Raw genomic sequence first — 18,674 nt, 5'->3', positions numbered from 1 at the left:
AGACAAGTGCACTTTCGTCACACAAGCTACACATTTCCTGGTGTGTTATGCTCTCTTGTTTTCCCACAGGGACACACACCTTTGTGCTGCCTCACATGTCACATGAACACACACATGTTATCTGTGTTGTCTTGGGTGTATAATGTAGGGCTAGAGGGTCCAGCTGCTCTGTCCACGGTGTGTATGTATGTAAGTGAGAGACTGTTTCACAGAGTACATATGTATGTGTATGCATTTGCGTGCTTTTGGGTTTCCCCCTTTCAACTTCCCATCTTTCCATTTCTCTGTTAAGAATGCATGTCATTTTCTATATCTCTTTGCATGTTCTCGATAGAACGGAAGTTTCTATGCCTCTGCGGTACCTAAGGTCTGTCTATCAGCTCTGTATATCACATGGCGTTTAGTGACACATTGTGAGTGGGGCACACACAGACGATATTTTCACGTTTCCTTTATTTTTCTAAAATGAGAGAGAGCGGTTCGTCCCCTGAAGTAGTGATCGCAAAAAGCAACTGAGCAGCTTCTCTGCAGTACCCTTGGCTATCACTAATGACAGGAGAGACTAAAGCAAAGCAAAGCAAATGAGCAGCGTTCATTAGTCAGTGACTTGAAGATAAGGCTGCAATCATTGAAAGTGCAGAATTTGACTCAGAGTGACGTTGTTGACTTTGAAATGAAGTGTGTGTGTGTGTGTGTGTGTGTGTGTGTGTGTGTGTGTGTGTGTGTGTGTGTGTGTGTGTGTGTGTGTGTGTGTGTGTGTGTGTGTGTGTGTGTGTGTGTGTGTGTGTGTGTGTGTGTGTGTGTGTGTGTGTGTGTGTGTGTGTGTGTGTGTGTGTGTGTATGTGTATGTGTGTGTGTGTGTGTGTGTGTGTGTGTGTGTGTGTGTGTGTGTGTGTGTGTGTGAATTGCGATATGTTATGTGTGTATGCATCTGTATGTGTGCTGTGTAGCTGCTGGTGTACAATCTCAGGTCTCTTAGTTAAATCATCCAGAACAGTGCCAGGTCCGATTAAAAAAACAGTCCATTCCTCCACCCCCCCGTGTTCCTCAATAGCTTTAGCCACACCCCTCGACAGGGGGTTCACTCCTGCATTTCACCTCATACAAAATACATCCCCCTCCAATCTTCTGCCAGCACTTAACCGGAAGTTATTTTTTGCTGACACTGGGGTAAACCTTGCCCATAATGGGGGGAAAAGTGCATTTCTCCGGTGGCTTCAGTTTGAGAGCAGCCCAGTTATTTCATGCCCTCATTTTTTTCCTTTTTTTTCTTGTCCTTTAGCTCAGTCCTGCTTTATTTCATCCTTTTTTCTTAACTTTTTCTCTCACCCCCCCATCTTTCTTCGAGTCCCTTGGCGCCTTGTGGTGCCACAGCATGCGTCACCGCTCCTCTGGGGGCCATTCTGTACCACTGCACAGTAGCATAACTGGCTTCTGTAGCACAAAGGATGTCACCATCTCCTGCTGTGTATTACAAGCAACAAGCAAGGAAGATACAACGATCCAGGGAGCAGAGGGAGAAAGATGGAGGCTGCTGCTTTTAGACTAAAAAGCCAGAGTGTGCACCAGGATAAATCAGTGCCAGCATGCAATCCTCACACTTAGAGAGCGAGGCATGAGGGATAGAGGGAGAGAGCAGATGCTGACGGCATTCAAAAGTCCCATGGGAATCTTGTGCCACTGCATCCTATCTCCACTGCTATTGGCCTCCACTATCTCTCAGCATAGCGTGTGTGTCGGTCTGTCTCCAAGCCTCTCAGAGCGGATCAGTCACCCTTTGCTGCTTCAGCTCCTGGCTGCTTCTCTCCTCATTCCACCATGCGCTCCCTTCTTGCTGTCTTTTATCCTATATTTCCACTCTCATTCTTCATTCCACTTTCTTTTTTTTCTGGTTTCTCTGGTCTCTTCCATTGTTGAACTACCCACAGGTTCCTTGTCCCATCCTCTCCCTCCTCTTGCTCTCTCTCTCTCGTGTCTAACCACCTCCTCCCTCCTTCCCACTCCTTTTTTACTCACCGGCAGTGGAGGAGTAGGATAAGACATGAGCTAAATTTGCTGGCAGTTAAGAGGTGACTTAGGCAACCAGCAAGAGTGAAGAAGGGTTCGTAGAAGGCAGAGGTGGTCGAATAGTGTTCAGATAGAAAGAGATTGAGTTTGTATCGGTCAGAGTAAAATGAAAGAGTGGATGATGGTCAAAGCAGAGTGAGATAAAGATGTTCAGTGACTCCAGATGGGAGTGTGATGCAGACCTGTGGAGGCTAATGTGAACGCGTGTAGACAAACACGGCTAAGAGGGGCCGACAGGCGTGAAATGGCCAGCACCTGCTACATAGCAGGTCCCCCACTCCTCTCTACCCCACAGCAGCATGACACACACAAACACACACACACACACACACACATATATATATATATATATATATATATATATATATATATATATATATGTATCTACACACTTAGTAGTGTCTGTGTGGGTGTTTTTATCCCGGTGTACTCTGCCCTCGGTCTTGTCCTGTGCTCCCCAAGGCAGAGAGAGGGGGATGGATGTCCTCTCTTCTCCTTGCCTCTCATCCCCTCAACTTCGATCTTGCTGCTTAGTCACACACGGAGAAGTATCCTACCCTGCTCTCCCCTCCTCTTTCTTACGATTTATCTCTCCCTTGCTATCTCAGTCGCTGCAGTTTGCTCTTTTCATTGCATCTCTCACCCTCTCAGTTAGCATATGCTCTCTCCTCATCCTCCTTATCTCTCTCAGGTTGTCTTTCAGCCTCCGTAAGTCTGGTGTTGATCTCTCTGCTCACAGAAGGGACTCCTGCCTTCTAGCATTCTGTCTCTCTCTCTGTCTGTCTCTCCCTCTCTCTCTCTCCCTCCTGCCCATGCTATGTCCCTCTCTCTTTAAGCTTAATTCTTAAATACCAGTAGCTCTTCCTTAATCACGTTTTAGTAGTCTCCATCCTTCCATTCCAGTCTCCTCTCGCGGGGGTTCTTGTGTGGCTAACCCAGATTCCCGCCATCTTTCTGTCTTATCTCCCCCTCTGCCCCAAACCGTTGCTTACAGGGGTTGCTCAGCTGAACCTCAAAAAGTTAAATGTCCCCAATATAATCCCCCCACATGGTCTTAGGCGCTTCTTCTTCTTCGGAAAAGAAATTTCCCCTAAATTCGTTGCATTCCCATTTTCAGACTCATCTAAGAAGGCAGTTCAAGAGCAAGGGGCTTGGACATTTTCCTCCAGTGTGTGTGTGTGTGTGTGTGTTGCCTGTATCTGTCTGTGCCTGTCAGTGTGTGTCTCCAGCCATGCGAAAACAGCTAGAGAACAGGTCTGATGGAGCCAAGTCTCCCTCCAGCCTGCTCCTGGCCCCCTGCCCATCCCTCATTAGCACACACACAGACAACTCTGTTCAATAAGTTAATATGCTGACAGAGAATACTACTAAGCTATGCTCTAGGTGCAGCCCAGCTCGGCGTCAGACCACTGATGATCATGATGGTGTGTGTATGTGACCATGCTTGTTTTTGGAAGTCTGCAGTAGACGTTACTTCCGCTCCATCTCTCTCATTACTTGCGGTCACTTGGAGCTTACAGTCGTGCTGGACGTGACTTCATAAGAAGCATGCTGTTTTTTTGGCTTCCACAGTATGGTGTGTGTGTTTGGGAGAAGTGGTGCGGGGTACTGTACTTTTGCATGTTTGCTTTTCTATTTATTTGTCCCCCCCTTGTTATCCACACATCATGCATATTGCAGTTTTTTTCTGCTGGCTCCTTCAACAGCATGTGTTTATAAGATGTCCTCTCCTCACCCACTGAAGTAAATTCCACTGGTGCTTTTGTTAGGATGTGTCTGGGTCTGTTGTGGGCCAGTACTGGGAGCCTGGGTGGCTTCTTTTACATCTATCTCTTGAATCATTTAAGTGTTGACTCTGGAAGGGCAGAATAAAACATGAATTATCACCCACAAAAGGATTTACCAGCATTGACTTATAGAGAGATACTTAAGAAGTGACTTGAGCAACGCATTAAAAATAATTGGATGAGAGGAATTAAGGGGGAATTTGCATTTAAATTTCAGTGTAATTCTCTTTGATGTGACTGCAATGTGTGGCAGCATCTAGCCCCAAGTTCTCACAGAGATTGTTGCCACGTTGGTCGTGCCAGAGCGCCCCGGAGCCCGAGGTGATAATGCATTTCTTGTGTTCCTGTTACAAGTGGACACTAAGGGCTAGCTCTCACTCTCGTATATGTGAACAGGAGTGGTTAGCACTGCTCCGGGGAGAGTAATTGGGGAGAGAGCGACTGCGTGCTGTGGGAGAATTTGAAAGAAAGGAAGAGAAAATATATCCACAGGAACTTTTTTTTCTCCCCCCCATGTTGAAAGGGAAGCGCAGATGAGGAAAGTAACATGTGACAGAAATAAAAACGTAAATTGGAGAGATGGCAATGAAAATGGATTTAGAGGGGATGGGAAGAGTGTATACACAGTTGGTGAAGTGGAGGCAGAGATGGAGAAAGGGGAAGTGAAGGAGAGGGGAGGCAGAAATAAAGCTGGAGTGGAGCACAGGTGTAGACCCCCATTTTCTCTCTTAACAAGAATCTGTGTTACAAGAGTAATTCTGTCAGCTCCCTGTACACGTAACAAGAGGGTCAGGCTTCCGATGGATTTCAAATGTGAATGACAATAAGAATCTGGCTGATTCGCTTCTTTCAAATTTAGTCAGGGATTTCAACAGCAGCGTCTACTGGTTAATCCTCTGCAGCGGTTGGTAAAAGTGCACAGAGTGGAAAGGAAAGGCAGAGCAGCAGACATCCTGCTCAGCTTAGCCAAGGGTTCTTGATCGCTTTCAGGCAGGGACTAAAATTAAAAATGAATTTATCTTTCCTCTTTTTGTTTTGTTATGTGGCTCATGCACTCAAACCTGAAGGACGTGGGAACACTTTAGAGTGACAGGTGATAAATAGACTTTATTGCATAAGAAATTGTTGTTTTTTCGCCTTCAGTGCCTGAAATAGTTACATGAACGCATTTTGTTTATTGCTTCTGGGGCGTCAAAAATTGTCCAAACTGAATAAACAAGTGCATTAAGTAAAATAAAAATAAATAAATACACATATTCATACAAAATACACATAAGCTCCAAAATTGATTGCTTTGAACTGTAACTGTGTGAATTATGTACATACAGGCATCAGTGTTCCAAGTTCACTATTTAAAGCTCTGAAGCGTGGCCTGTTGGTGCAAAATCAGTACCAACTAAATGATCTATTAGTACTAAATTTTCTGTTAGTACTAAATTGTCAGCCAATAATGAACTATCACAGACTTCTCGGTATCTATTGCCAGTTTGAAACGTTTTTTTTTCTGAACATGTAATGCAGGAAACGATGCTTGAGGTGATTTAGAAATGGTGTCATTTTCATAGTCTGTCGAGCACAGTGTGGTAACATGATACTGTATTTACAGTACTGGTGTTTATTTGGCTTTTATTTTGTTATTATACATTCTTTATTTTCTAGAGTTGGTTGACAATGTAATATATTGTATGCATAATAATGATAGATACTAGCAATGCATGATATGTATCTGTTTAAAGTCGGTTTGCTATCTGCCAATGGACACGCATCCTAGTGTATACATTGACATGTCAGATTTGATACATTATGGCAATGCATTTCATTTGAATTCTTGGGCAAATTTCTCTATGAAAGCAAAAGTGTGTTTGCGAAGGTTTTGTTTTCTAAATTTACATTACTAGAAAGGATTAATTAACTTGTGAAGGGTCAGAACTGTTCTTTGTTTTTGTTGTGTTAACAATCAATAGTGATGTCAGTTAAATTGGGATAGGTCAGAACTATGGAATATTAAATCAACTGCTCACTAAACCTTAGCCGTTCCTACTCCCAGGTGTGCATCAATTATAGGGTATAATCGTATCGATATCGGCGATGAGAAGCAGGTCATTATCGGCTGAAATAATCCATATCGTGCATCCCTAAAAGACCATCTTTTTGGAATAAAGTCTAAGCTGTATATAAATCATACTGACATTCTCCTCTTTCCTATAGAAGTTATTACTTGTGCATGATTTCCTTGAAAAATAACCTGTGTCATTTGGAGAACATTTTTATTCAATGTGCTTCACAGCACAGTGAATGCAAACAGCATGGATGGCGTTGACCCTCAACTCCGGCAGTGTTAGTGACATATTTCCCGCCCACTGAGTAATAGATGATGACCACATGGGGGAAACGGTCACAGGGTCTGCGGGGAGTTGTCATACTCCCAGAAAGCACTTAGAGCCCTGAACTCATGGCCCCAAAAATCCTGTGCAAAGCAGTAACACTGTCATTGTTTTCCTTCCTTGGATTTACTTACCAGTGGTGTCTTAACTAGGCCTGGTATCAAACCTCGGATTCTTACTGTGGTTTGTTTCACTATGATCAGATATTTCCTGATTTAAGTAATACAATACTTATATTGTATACTTATTTTACACTATATTTTATTTAGGCTGTACTGCTGCAATGTAACTAATGCATTTAATGTATTTTGATGAATAGAAAAATATTTTCATATTCTTCAAGTAAGGAATCAATAACAGTATTGTTTTGGTGTTGGTGGCATCGGTACTGAAACTTGTGTGTTATTGCCATAGTAAATTAATTCAAAAATCAATAGCCAGTATTAATGTTAACTTCTCTGCAAAAGCAGTTTTATCTTTTTGCTGTTGAAATACCTGCTTTGAAATATTGTACGAATATCACTGCAGTGGGGTGAGTGCGTGCGTGCGTGCGTGCGTGCGTGCGTGCGTGCGTGCGTGCGTGCGTGCGTGCGTGCGTGCGTGTGTTTGTGTGCGTGCGTGTGAAACATGGCAGTCGTGACTAAACCAATAGTGCTGGAATAAAAAAGGACTCACGTCTTGGACTCGCATGCACTCGAGCGGTGCCTTTTGCGGAGAGGGGTGCCAAACTGTCCCCCTGCTCTGTGCTCACGGCTTTCAGCAAGAGATGTCATTGTGCTGTGTCACTTTGTCACTCACTCACGCCGCCACCTCCTCCTCCTCTTCATCTAATTTCTAACCTCCACTCCTCCATCCATCATTACCCTCTTCCGCTGCATGGCCTCCACCTGTTCTGCCGCTGCACACGCCACCCCCTGCTCCTTCAGGAAGCGTGTGTGCATGTGGCTTGCACCCCGTCCACCCCCACCCCTTTACCCCTGCCTTGCCTTGTGATTTGTGGTGATCCTTGGACAGACCCTGGCCGTTGAAGGGCAACACACGGGGAAGCGTGGCTGCCGTGTTGTTGTGACGTTACTGTGGGAATGGGGACAGGAGCAGCTCTGAGGGAGAGGAGGAAATGTCAGTAGGAAGAGGCTCAGCACACACACAGACACACACACACACACACACACACACACACAGACGTGTGCGCACACACACAGACGTGTGCGCACACACACACACACACACACACACACACACACACACACACACACACACACACACACACGACTGTACTGACACCTCAGCACTCTTACACACTTCACCGAATACAATTCAGACCAGCGACACTGACATCATCCAACTCCTACCTTTCTCATTTTTCCTTGACATTACCTGTTCTTCTTTTTTCCTTTTTATGCTGTCTCTCTTTCCCCTCTTGCCCTCTCCATGTTTCACACTGTTCTCTTTTTTTCCCCTTTCTCAACCATTATCCTTTCTTCCTTTTTCTCCCTCCCCTGCCTCTCCTCCCTCCTGCAGAGCCCTCAGTGAACCCATCCAATGCTGGCGTGGTGGCAGGAGCTGTGATTGGCTCCCTGCTGGCCCTCCTTTTGGTCGCCGCTCTCGTCGCCGTGCTTGTCACCCGTAGCCGCAGGCAACAGCAAGGTTACCGCGCCAATGGCGGCAGTGACATGAAGACACGCATATTTGGTGGTGGCAAAAAGGCCAGCAAGAACGGCACAGGTGGAGGCGCAGGCAGCGGCATCGGAGGCGGTAACAACAATGGTCCCATCTATGTTTACAACGAGAGCTCATCCAACCAGGGCCTCGGAGAGAAAAACAACCACCACCAACCGCTCACCATGGGGGGCCGGCCTGAAGTTGTCTCCACCACCCCCACCGCCCAAGATATCCTGCTAAGCAATGAATTAGACGACGCAGAAAGGAGGAAGTTTGATGAGCTGGAGGAGGAGGAGAGGTATGACCACTTCACTGGAGGGGCCCCCATCCTTCAGCTTCGCCCACCGCATGACCAGGACGATATGATCGGAGATTACCTGGATGATGACATGGAGTCCCAGCGGGATGGCTCTGTCATCTCGCGGACTGCTGTTTATGTATAGAGGAGGAGGAGAGGAGAGGAGAAGAAAAAGGAGGGATGGAGGATTCCTCCCGAGGATTTTGTGGCTCCAGGGTCTTGTCCCTGTATGATAGAGAAAAGAAAATGATACCACTTTTATTTTTGAAAATTGTCTTTAAACATAGCCTATTATTAATCACAGTGCAGCCCCAGAATGGACTAAAAGAACAGGAGGGATATTCTGAAAGGAGCGATGCTGTTATTTAAGAACTGAATATCAAACAGAGAAAAGAAACAACCTGTCTCCCACTGCTTCTGCTTCATGCTATTGCTATCACTGGGACCTTGACAAGGACTCTTGACAGACAGACTAAAAGAGAGAAACTGTGTAGTGTGAGTTGGAGAAGGATAATGGAATCATGATACAAGCTTGGCTATAGAGGAGGCAACGCACTTGCATATTCACTCTTATCTTCACCAAAACAGTAGAAGTGGAAGGGGTTGTCAAGCAGTTACGTGTTGCCTGCTTTTCTCAATCCTCCTGTGGAAAAGCTTTTGTTTTGGTAATGCGTTGTGCTGTGACAGCTGGTGGGTAGTTAGTAGCTAGTGGTGAGTCGGGAGGAGGGTTTTTGAAAGTAAAGACAGTAGCCAGGTGATTTAGAGAAGAGAACAAAGTATTTGCTCAAATCTACTGGTGAGCTTTGATTCCCGCTTGCTGCCTTCCTCTCGAACCCTTTCTGCAAGCTATCAGCGACAACAGACATGCTTGAATTTACAAAATGTAAATAGAACATTAGGTCCTCGCGTGCTGCACAAATACAAGAGCGGCTGAATTTAGCAGAGTTTGAGCTAAGTTCTTTACAAGGTATTCACGTGTAATGCAAACTTTTGTACTGTGCCTGGAGGTAAGAAACGGTAAACAGGAGATGAGGGAATGAGGTGGAGCCGATCTGACAGGGTCAAAGGATGGAGAGAGAGGGACGCATGAGGCAGGGGGGACCAGAGAGGAGCGGCGTCTCTTCTTTTCTCTTCCTCCTCATCCCCGTCTCTTCAGAGCTCTGCTGACAGGAAGAGCTTGATTGGTAATGAGCCGTGAAGTCGCTCGCTTAGCTGGGACCAACAGATTGCCACCACTTATCGTATATGACGTGGCAATTCTCTCTCTCTCTCTCTCTCTCTCTCTCTCTCTCTCTCTCTCTCTCTCTCTCTCTCTCTCTCTCTCTCTCTCTCTCTCTCTCTCTCTCTCTCTCTCTCTCTCTCTCTCTCTCTCTCTCTCTCTCTCTCTCTCTCTCTCTCTCTCTCTCTCTCTCTCTCTCTCTCTCTCTCTCTCTCCATCCCTCTCTCTCTCTCTCTCCATCCCTCTCTCTCTCCATCCCTCTCTCCCTGTGTTTATGGAGAGTTTATGATTTATCCGGTAGTGTCGAGGTCAGGGCCACAGAGAGCAGAGGAGTATTTTACAGCTCCTGATGTGTCAAACGCCCCACTTACTCTATTCCAGCCAGGCCTGCCCCGACATGCCAGGACTGACTAATCCACCTGAAGTGTCCATGTTCTCTCCACTGCACGGACGCTACTGCCTCCGCCCACACTTTAGTAAACGGCCAGATGTAACCGAACCCCACCCCCAAAGTACCGCGTTAGGTTAGATAGATTTTCAATGATACCGTGTAATATTTCTTTCCATTAGCGGATGCTGTTAAATGTAGTAAATTGATCGGGAGACATAAAAGGTTGCGTCCACAGCGTAGCTATGAGAGTCATATTGACGAACGGGCAACAAGCAGTGAAATGGCCCTTTTATGATTCAGCTTCAGGGCTGATTGTCTCCTGACTGTTTATTTATCCTTCTAACGAGCCACCGGAGGCCCGCTCAGGCAAATATTGCTCCGTGGCTCCTGCACGCTGCCGTCTTTGAGGCTCAGTGTGTACATTTGCATGCGTCACTGTATCTATGTAGCCACTGGATGACTGTGATGGACAATCCTGGAGAGAAGCCCTACTGTAGCTCCTCTAATCATGCTTTTCCTGGCCTTTTAATCAACTTCCCCCCCTTGACCCACTGGGAATGTGGTGAGTGCATCTCTTCATGACTGTGCCGCCCTCTTGTAAGACCCAGCAAAGATCTGGGTTTTAGCTCGCTGCAGGTCATAAAGGCCAAATGCAGGGTGAGCGATTGCAAAGAGCAAGGATGACTGCACTTGCCTGCATTTCCTATTAAAACGTTTTTTAACCTTGAGCTATAGAGGTGAGAATCACTCGCGTACAATACAAGTATCTCTATATAGACAGTCCTAGTTTGCCATTTTGATGGCAAACTAGGACTTAACCTTCAGAGAGGCAGAGAGAGACACAGGAGAGAGAGACAGGAGAGGCTATACTGTGTTTGAGCACCGTCCAGCATATTGTAAGCCAGTGTGTTCAATAGGATTAACGTCTAATGGCCTTAGCTTATACATAAATGCAACTCCTGTCAACCTGGGTTAAAGTAAATTTACTGAACACAGCTGATTTGTCACAACCACTCGAAATAAAGTGTATTACTTATCTTTGCACTTGACACTGCTATAAAGAGAAATATGAGTGTAATCTTTGTTTTTTGGGGGCAAAATAGCGATAAGGGACAATACTGTTGTATGTACATTTTGGTGTGAGGTATCTGTGTACTATAAATGTAAGCATCTTTATTTTTCTTGTGAAAATGTGGATATTTATGACAATGTAAATATCAGATCGATGGAGCCAGTGTTGCCAGTGTCGTGGAAGTAAAGACCAAGGCGTTCTGGGTCGCTAAGCCTAAAGTTCAAATGTCTCAGAGGGGATGCAGAATGTAATTTTAAATCTAATGAATACCTTGGTGGTTTTGGTTTTTAAACATACTGAACTGACTGAGCTGAGTTTCCCTAAAGCCTAAGAGTGGATTTGTATTGGGGAGGGGGGGGGGGATTATAAATATGCTTGTCTAATTTTTTTTGTTGTTCAAGTCAGAGTTGCCTGCATTTCCACATAATAAGCACACAGTATTGGCTTCTACTTCTCCCTGACAGGCACCCGACATGATGCAAAAATACATACTCCTAATTTATCAGGTAGACCGTAGCCACACAGCCGATGGTCTGTGTTGAGTCAGCGCTCTCTCTCTGCGTGCGTGTGTGTGTGCGAGATGTCCATAATCTGAGTAGCCACCCTTTGTCACCATGGAAAACTGGCTAACGCAAGATATTATTGTGCTCTTCGAAGACACCCTCACTTGCGCACACACATACTGTACATACACAAACACAGAATGCAGAGAAACAGTCACCCACACACAAACACCTCCAGTCACTCTCATTATGCTCACACCCACGGCCAAACTGTGCAGAAGACACCTCATACCTGATAACTCTGCCATCACCTGACATGAGCCCACGCAAATGTGCTCGCAAAGCTGCACACAAACAAACGCACACACACAAAAACACTTATTTTTTCCCCTTCTTGCTCAGCAGCTCTGTCAGGACAGGATACCATGTCCTGTAACTGTGGAGAGCCGCAGCATGATGTGTCCCCTGCTCCACTGCTTTCTGTTCCTCAAATAATCCAATCCACCCCAATCCCACATCAATGACCATGTAGAACCGAGACAACTACACATTCGGGGACACACACCTTTCACCCAGTGTCAGAGCAACTGGCTTTTTAGGAAAGCATTTGTCCGTTCCGCTATTCTTCCACACGGGGGAATATAGCTTTCAGAAAATTGCTGCGGCGCTGACCTGCTCCCCCTCCCAGATCCCTTTGAATGCTTTTAGAGAGTCGCAACTTCAGATTGTTGTTTTCGACTTCAGCCATCTCCGCAGACACACACTGTTGCCACCCACCTCAGTACCCAAGCAAGGTTTGTCAGACAAAATGCTTTTAGAGAAATCCACGATCCTGGCCCGGGTCTAGCACAAGGTTAGGCAGGCGAAATACCCAATATTTTTCTTTTTCCAATAAGCCACATGTTGCTATTTCTTCAGCTCCAAACATAAGATGTTCAATTTAAAGCCTTAACATCTCCCATCTCACTTGCATAAAAGAAAAAGAGAAAACCTCCCTGTGTACATAGTATAAATATATAAATATGTAGCAGAGAAAAAGATATTACTAATTTATGGTGTCACGTTTGTGTATTTCTCAGTGACAGCAAGCATGAAGGATTTATTTTCTCCTATTACAGTTCCCCCTCTTTTCTGTTATTTTGCAGTGCTTTATAATTTATGTTTTCTGAGTGCTTTATTCTTGACTGCTGCGCTGTGATTGCTGCCAACATTGGCAAATGTGCTTCTTCTATACAAATGAACTGTACACACATCAAAACAGTCTTACCCCAAAACGTGCTTTTTATTATTGACTGTTCAGTGTAAATGTTGTTTTTTTTTTTCTTTTTTGTATTTTTTTAATTTTAAATTTATTATGGTCTTTTGAAGAAAAAAAAAACTGAACTAGAATCGTTGTCACCATTTTGTCGTGTCTTTCTATATTTTTTTTCGTATTTGGTTGCTATTAAAGATCTCTTGATTTTTGAAATGTTCCGGTGTTGCTGCGTCTGGTGTCTGTTTCTCCTTTTCTTCGAAATGTCTAGGGTTGAGAATTGATACGGTTTTATTGATGCCAATGCATTTCTCAATTTTGCTTATCGGTCTGTGAGTGAGAGCACAGTGTCGAGGAATTAATAGAATATTTGTACAGATTTCTTTTATTATTTAAGTTTCCAAAGAAAATAAATCTTCTAATTCTGCCTGTGCGGCGCTAATGATATTTTAACGCCACACTTTGGACCGTTAATTCCTCTCTGCCTCGACTCCTTCTTGTTGCAAGTTTCCAGCACCGTAGACACAACAGTTTGACGTAAGCTTTTTGCAATGCGCAACTGCCACCATTGATGAGCTCGGGGGCATACGGTTCCGACTTGCTACTGGAATTTGTTTGCTGTTCCCATGTCTGCCTCTGTCTCTTTATCAGTTACGGTTAGCTTAGATGACTGAGGAGCCAGATTGAATAGAAGCACCAGTCATTGATTCTCACTGATTAGATTTATAGATTAATTGATCGGGTTATGAAGTGGCCTCTGTCTCTTGTCACCCATCTTTCACACTCCAGATACACCACCCAACTGTTTGTTTGCGGGGTTTGGACTCTCATTTCCTGGTCTGGCTGTTTGTCTCAGTTCAGTGTTGATAAATCTGTGCGTGTGTGTCAACAGAGGTGTGATAACAGGTTGATGGGGAAACTGAGCACAATAACAGGAGACGCCATTTTGTGCATTACTATTGTCCTGTACGCAAGCTCCAACTCCACTCAGTCTTTCTGATTAGTATACGTGCCCCTGGTTGGCTGAAGTAAACTTGCTGCCTTGGTAACAGGTATGTATTAGACTGCTGTAGCTGTTCTAAAGGGCACTTTTTTTGCACTTGAGAATGTGTATTGTGAAGACTGACGATAACTACAAAGCCAATTGCACTCAAGACAAAATAATTATATTCAATGGAGCCCCAATACCTCTCAGGCAAATACTGTGTACACACACGCACAGCACACACACACACACACAGAAAAGGATAGGGTTGAGGAATGTGGTGCTGCAGTTTCAGTGGTTTTCCTGGAGGGAGGCAGTTTGTGTTTTCAGTTTGGGAATGTGCAGGCCAAGCTGAAAGTCGGTGAATGGAGCGCCTCTCAAAGGCCGCATTGTTTGAACACTGACTAAACCAAACTGGTTTGGTCAAATTTTAACAGAAGGGCACGTAGAGGGTTTTCCGTGTGTGTTCTGGCATGGGAGTGAATGTGTGTGTTCATGCGTGTATGTGCACCTGCCTTATTTGGTTTTACATACAAGTACCTCGTCTGTTTCGCCAACAAACAATCCAATCAAGTTGTGCTGTAACATCGCCTCGTCTGTGACAGTTGGTTTATGGCGGTTATGGCTGCACGTCCTCGATGTTTGCCTGGTGCTTTGATTTCATCATGTATTTGTGTGTCATCCTGGCTCCTTGTCACAGTTCATTTTTGTTGCAAGCTTCTTCTGTCAATGCACAGCTATTTACTGTGAGTCCAGCCCACCATCTGGCCTCTCTAATTGCTTTGGCGAGATAGAGAGCACTTACACACACTCAACACACAGACACACTCTAACTCCTTTGGTTTTCTGGCTGAATGTAAAAAGACTCAAGCACAGCAGAAAGGCTTTTAAGCTACAGCTAGTACTAATAAACGCCCCACGTGCCTCACATACATTTTAGTCTGCATTTGTCACTGAGAAAGTATGCCCCTCATGTGAAAGCGGTGACCCCGTAACGCAGAACCTGGCCTATTTGAGCTTCGAGCAAATAACCTGGATCTGAAGCCAAAGTGACAGCAGCTACGCCAAGCACTACCGCTGTGTTCAACATTAGCTTACAATGATGAGACATTGTGCGGTGCCCCTGGGCAATCCGGCTAGCTGGTAGTGGCCCTGTTTATATCAAGTTATGTGTGTGCGTAGGCGTGTGTTAGACAGAGAATGAGAATGCGAGTGTGTTCTTTGGTTATACAATGTGCTGAAGAATTACGTTCATGTTGTTCATGTGTTTAGGCACCCGTTGAGTGCTTTGCTTGGCTGCAGACATGTTTGTGTTAATAAGCTAAAATGTTATCAGATTATTTGGTGTGTGCGTGTGTGTGTGTGTGTGTGTGTGTTTGTGTGTGTGTGTGTGTGTGTGTGTGTGTGTGTGTACTGTTGCACATGTATGTTTGCTGTATATTTAACTTCCAACTCTGGCAGCTACAGCCGCAGTGATGATTAAATATTGTGTGTGTGTGTGTGCGTACAGACTCTCTTTGGGCTCTCTCTGCTGATAACTGCTAACACAATGCTCCTCATTTAACCTCTCACCCTCTGGCTCCAGACCTAACTAATAAATCCCAGAGTGAGTGATGAATGGCCTGGACTGCTGCCTGTATTTGTGAGTGATGGATGTGATGACCTGGGCCTTCACAGGAATGAAAGCAAGTGTCTGCATCTGACCTCAATTATTAAAGTAGGTTCCTGCATTTTTTTTTTTGGGCTTTAAAGTGACTGGCCTTTCTTATTCTTGCCTGTGGTGAATCATCAAACCTCCAGCTGAGTGTGTGTCTTTTCAGTTACTGGAATATATTTTTCAAACACTGTATCTTTTAACTGGCAGTGATACTTCTCATTATTTTTGCCTCTGTACTCCCGCACATTGGACTAAAAGCTCTTAGTACTGTACATACTCATTCGGTGTTAGGACAATGATCTTGAGCATGGAGACAGGGTAATTAAGGAGTTTTATAGCCAAACTGGAATGTTCTTTACCGGCCAAGTCAGTCATCTGACCTGTCCAATCATGTGATTAATCTAAACAGAGGACTGAAGAAGGCTCTAATGCAGGCCTGCAAGTACATCACAAGGAGAGATAACAAGGTTCTTGTCATGTCTGTGGTTTTAGATACATTTTTCAATGTTTGTGTTAACATGTCAAATTGCTCTCTTTCCCTCTGGACTCTGGTAACAACAAGACAAGGGCTGAGTTCCAAATTGCATACTTTTTCTTTTTACTTTTAGATTGTTATTCACTGCAGCTGTTTGCATGCTGTATGCATACAATTGGGGCATACTTCTTCATAACAGTGCACCTTGAATTTTGACCCTCTGGCCAGTATATGCTGTGCAAAAGAGGTGTGGGCTTGCATACTGCAAAATCCAACCCGATGTAGTGCATAATGCATTTGACATACTACGTATTGGGACATGCTAAAACCAAAAATCTAAATCAGCATGCTAACATGCTCATAGTGACCATGCAATGCTAACACACTGATGTTAAGCAGGTATAATGTTTTCCATTGTGTTAGTTTTTTTGATAATAAGGGCTAAGGCAAAATACAACTGAGTCTGAAGGGAATGTCATTAGTCTATCAACAGTGGTGAATGAAAAGTATAGGGGCCACCAAAATTATTACAGGGGGTTAAGGCGCGTACCCACCTAACTACAACATCCACTGTTCAACTCCCGGAGTGAGGACCTTTGTTGCATGTCATACCACTCTCTAAGTTGTGTCTAGATGGTAACTCAATGTTTGCGAATGTCTTGCGAGATGCTTAGGATTAAACATTTGCCTTGAATGGTTAAGGTTAGATCGTTAGGCAATGAAATCCAATGGTTGAGGTGGTCAGGAAGTGAGTCCTGCAAAAGTTTTTGTAAGTTGCAGCATGGCTAAAAAATGGCTCCAGTACCTGCACTGTTCATCTGATGTAGATATTAAAACTCTCAAGTTGTATCAATACCATAGTCATTGTACAGTCTAAACATGAACATTGTGTCACAGTCCTAATCCTATACATTCCTGACTGTGCAGTATACCCATTTATTGCTTTCATTGTTGATATTGCTCACTTTTACACTGAAATTGAAATCGATATTTTTTTAAGAAAGTGTGCAGAGTTCTTAATTTCACACTGTCTGAGGCAGTTTGTGACAAATTAAGGCTTGTTGACAACAAGTCAGTGTGCAGGAGACCAATTTGGTTTCTGACTATGGTTGTTTGTGAAAGTTAGATTAGTTTTTTTTAAGTGGCATAGATTTTAGCTGCATTGGTATTTTTTTTCCTGCTGGAAGCATATGATGTCTTATATTGCTCTCATATTGCTGTTTTCTCATCGTTTGGTTATGTTTTAGTGTTGTAAAAAGTGAGATTTCCATGTCTTTTGATTGTAAAGCAGGTTTAGGTGTTATACAGATACTGTGAACGTGTCAAAACACTCAATCCACAGAGAAATGTACACACCCGTATTCAGAAACTGCCTTTTAAACGAGCCATCAGGACGTCTGTGCGGTTGTGATGTCATATTAACACTACATATAGGTAGAAAGTGCCGTTACAGTCAGTCACCGACTACAATGATGTTGCAGAGACGCTAAGAGCACCGATGTGAAAAACCTAGAAACACTGACCAATCAGAGCAGACTGGGGGGTCTTAAAGAGAAAGACGCTAAAATAGAGCATGTCAGACAGAGGGTAATTACAGGTATATTCAGACAGACAGTATGAGAAAAATAATATGTTTTTGAACATTAAAGCTAGTAAACATCTTCTAGTAAACACTAAAATACAAGTATGAACATAAAAAAAATGGGACCTTTTAATGAATTCCAAATGAAAATACTAGTTCTTCCAGACTTAATATGTACTAAATGCACTGTCAAAGAATGGCAAGCCTGTTTGACTGACAGGCTTGACATCAATTTCGACAAAAATGTCCCAAGGACCTTTCTGTCAAAGTAATGAAGACATATCTCAAACAAGAGAGTGTGCATTAAAAGTACCGAACTGGCAAATGTATTCCTTCGATCGAGCGCTGTATTGTTATTGTGTTGAGCAAGGTGAAAGCAAAGTGCAGCGGAAGTTACATTTGTAAATAATCACAGGAATTGGAAACTGTATCATTCCTCTTCCTCAAACGGTAAACGAATAACATCCGATCTTCTGGCTTCTGGTCATTCAGTCACACACACACACACATACACACACACACACACACACACACTTGTATAAATAGTATACACACCCAGGCAGACAGACAGGGGGAAGTGGATGCTCCTGTTTCCCTTGGAGGCCTCTGGCCGTTTACTCTTCCTGTCCCGTGCTGACAGAGCTGGAGGTAACAGGGTAGTTTGAGTGCTTTGTTGGGCGGATGAGGCGCGTCTCCCTGGGGTAGCACAGGCTGACTGCAGGGAGGGAAGAGAAGGGCAGGGACAGAGGGATAGAGTGAGAGAAGTGGAGGGCAAAAAGGGCGTGATGTGTGAGGTGAGTGAAGGGGGACTGAGGCTTGGTGCATTGGCAAAAGCTACAGAGAGCTAGCCAGCAAATACATTTAACAGTGACTAATGAAAGATTGAATAAAAGGGGAATAGAGAAGGAGAGGGGGAGTTTGGGAAGACGGAGAGAGCAAAAGGGCAAAAAATCAGAACAGAGAAAGGGAGGGGGACGCCTGATTAAAAATGGAGTGGAAGACGGCTGAGTGAAGGGAGGAAGACGATGAGGGCTGAGTTGTTGCAGCTGTGTTGATTTAGCTTCTCACATCAGATTGTGTGTCTGTGTGTGTGAGCGTGAGGGCGCTGGGGAAAGAAGCTTCGAATGCCGCTGACCTCAACGCACCTGCACAAACGCCCACCCTCACCAGATGGAAGTTGCAGCGTGAGTGCATGTGTGTCTGTGATTTAAATAAGCCCCAAAAGGTCTGCATGCTGTGACTTACCTGGAACAAATCCTGTTGTAGAAAATAAAAAACAAAGAACATTACGTGAATGCATTATGACCACCAGGGAGTGTAGCTCTGAGCTAAGTGTGCAT

The 18,674-nt window shown here is 44.3% G+C and overlaps 1 protein-coding gene across 2 annotated transcripts in view; it reads left to right on the top strand.

Moving 5' to 3' along the window:
• Window positions 1–18,674, top strand: part of LOC310950541 (nectin-2) — a 79,635-nt gene that overhangs the window by 36,421 nt on the left and 24,540 nt on the right. The window contains exon 7 of one of the 2 annotated variants that reach the window (XM_083918401.1): window positions 7,760–12,845. The exons of the other annotated variant lie outside the window; for it this stretch is intronic. Coding sequence (XP_083774527.1) covers window positions 7,760–8,343 — 584 coding nt within the window. The 3' untranslated portion in view covers window positions 8,344–12,845. Of the gene's footprint in view, window positions 1–7,759; window positions 12,846–18,674 lie in introns of those variants that run through there. 2 annotated transcript variants of the gene reach the window in all.

Source organism: Echiichthys vipera, assembly GCF_963691815.1.
Source record: "Echiichthys vipera genome assembly, chromosome: 8".
Lineage (NCBI taxonomy): Eukaryota > Metazoa > Chordata > Actinopteri > Perciformes > Trachinidae > Echiichthys > Echiichthys vipera.
Note: the sequence above shows the minus strand (reverse complement) of the source record. Positions and strands in the feature narration are given on the sequence as shown.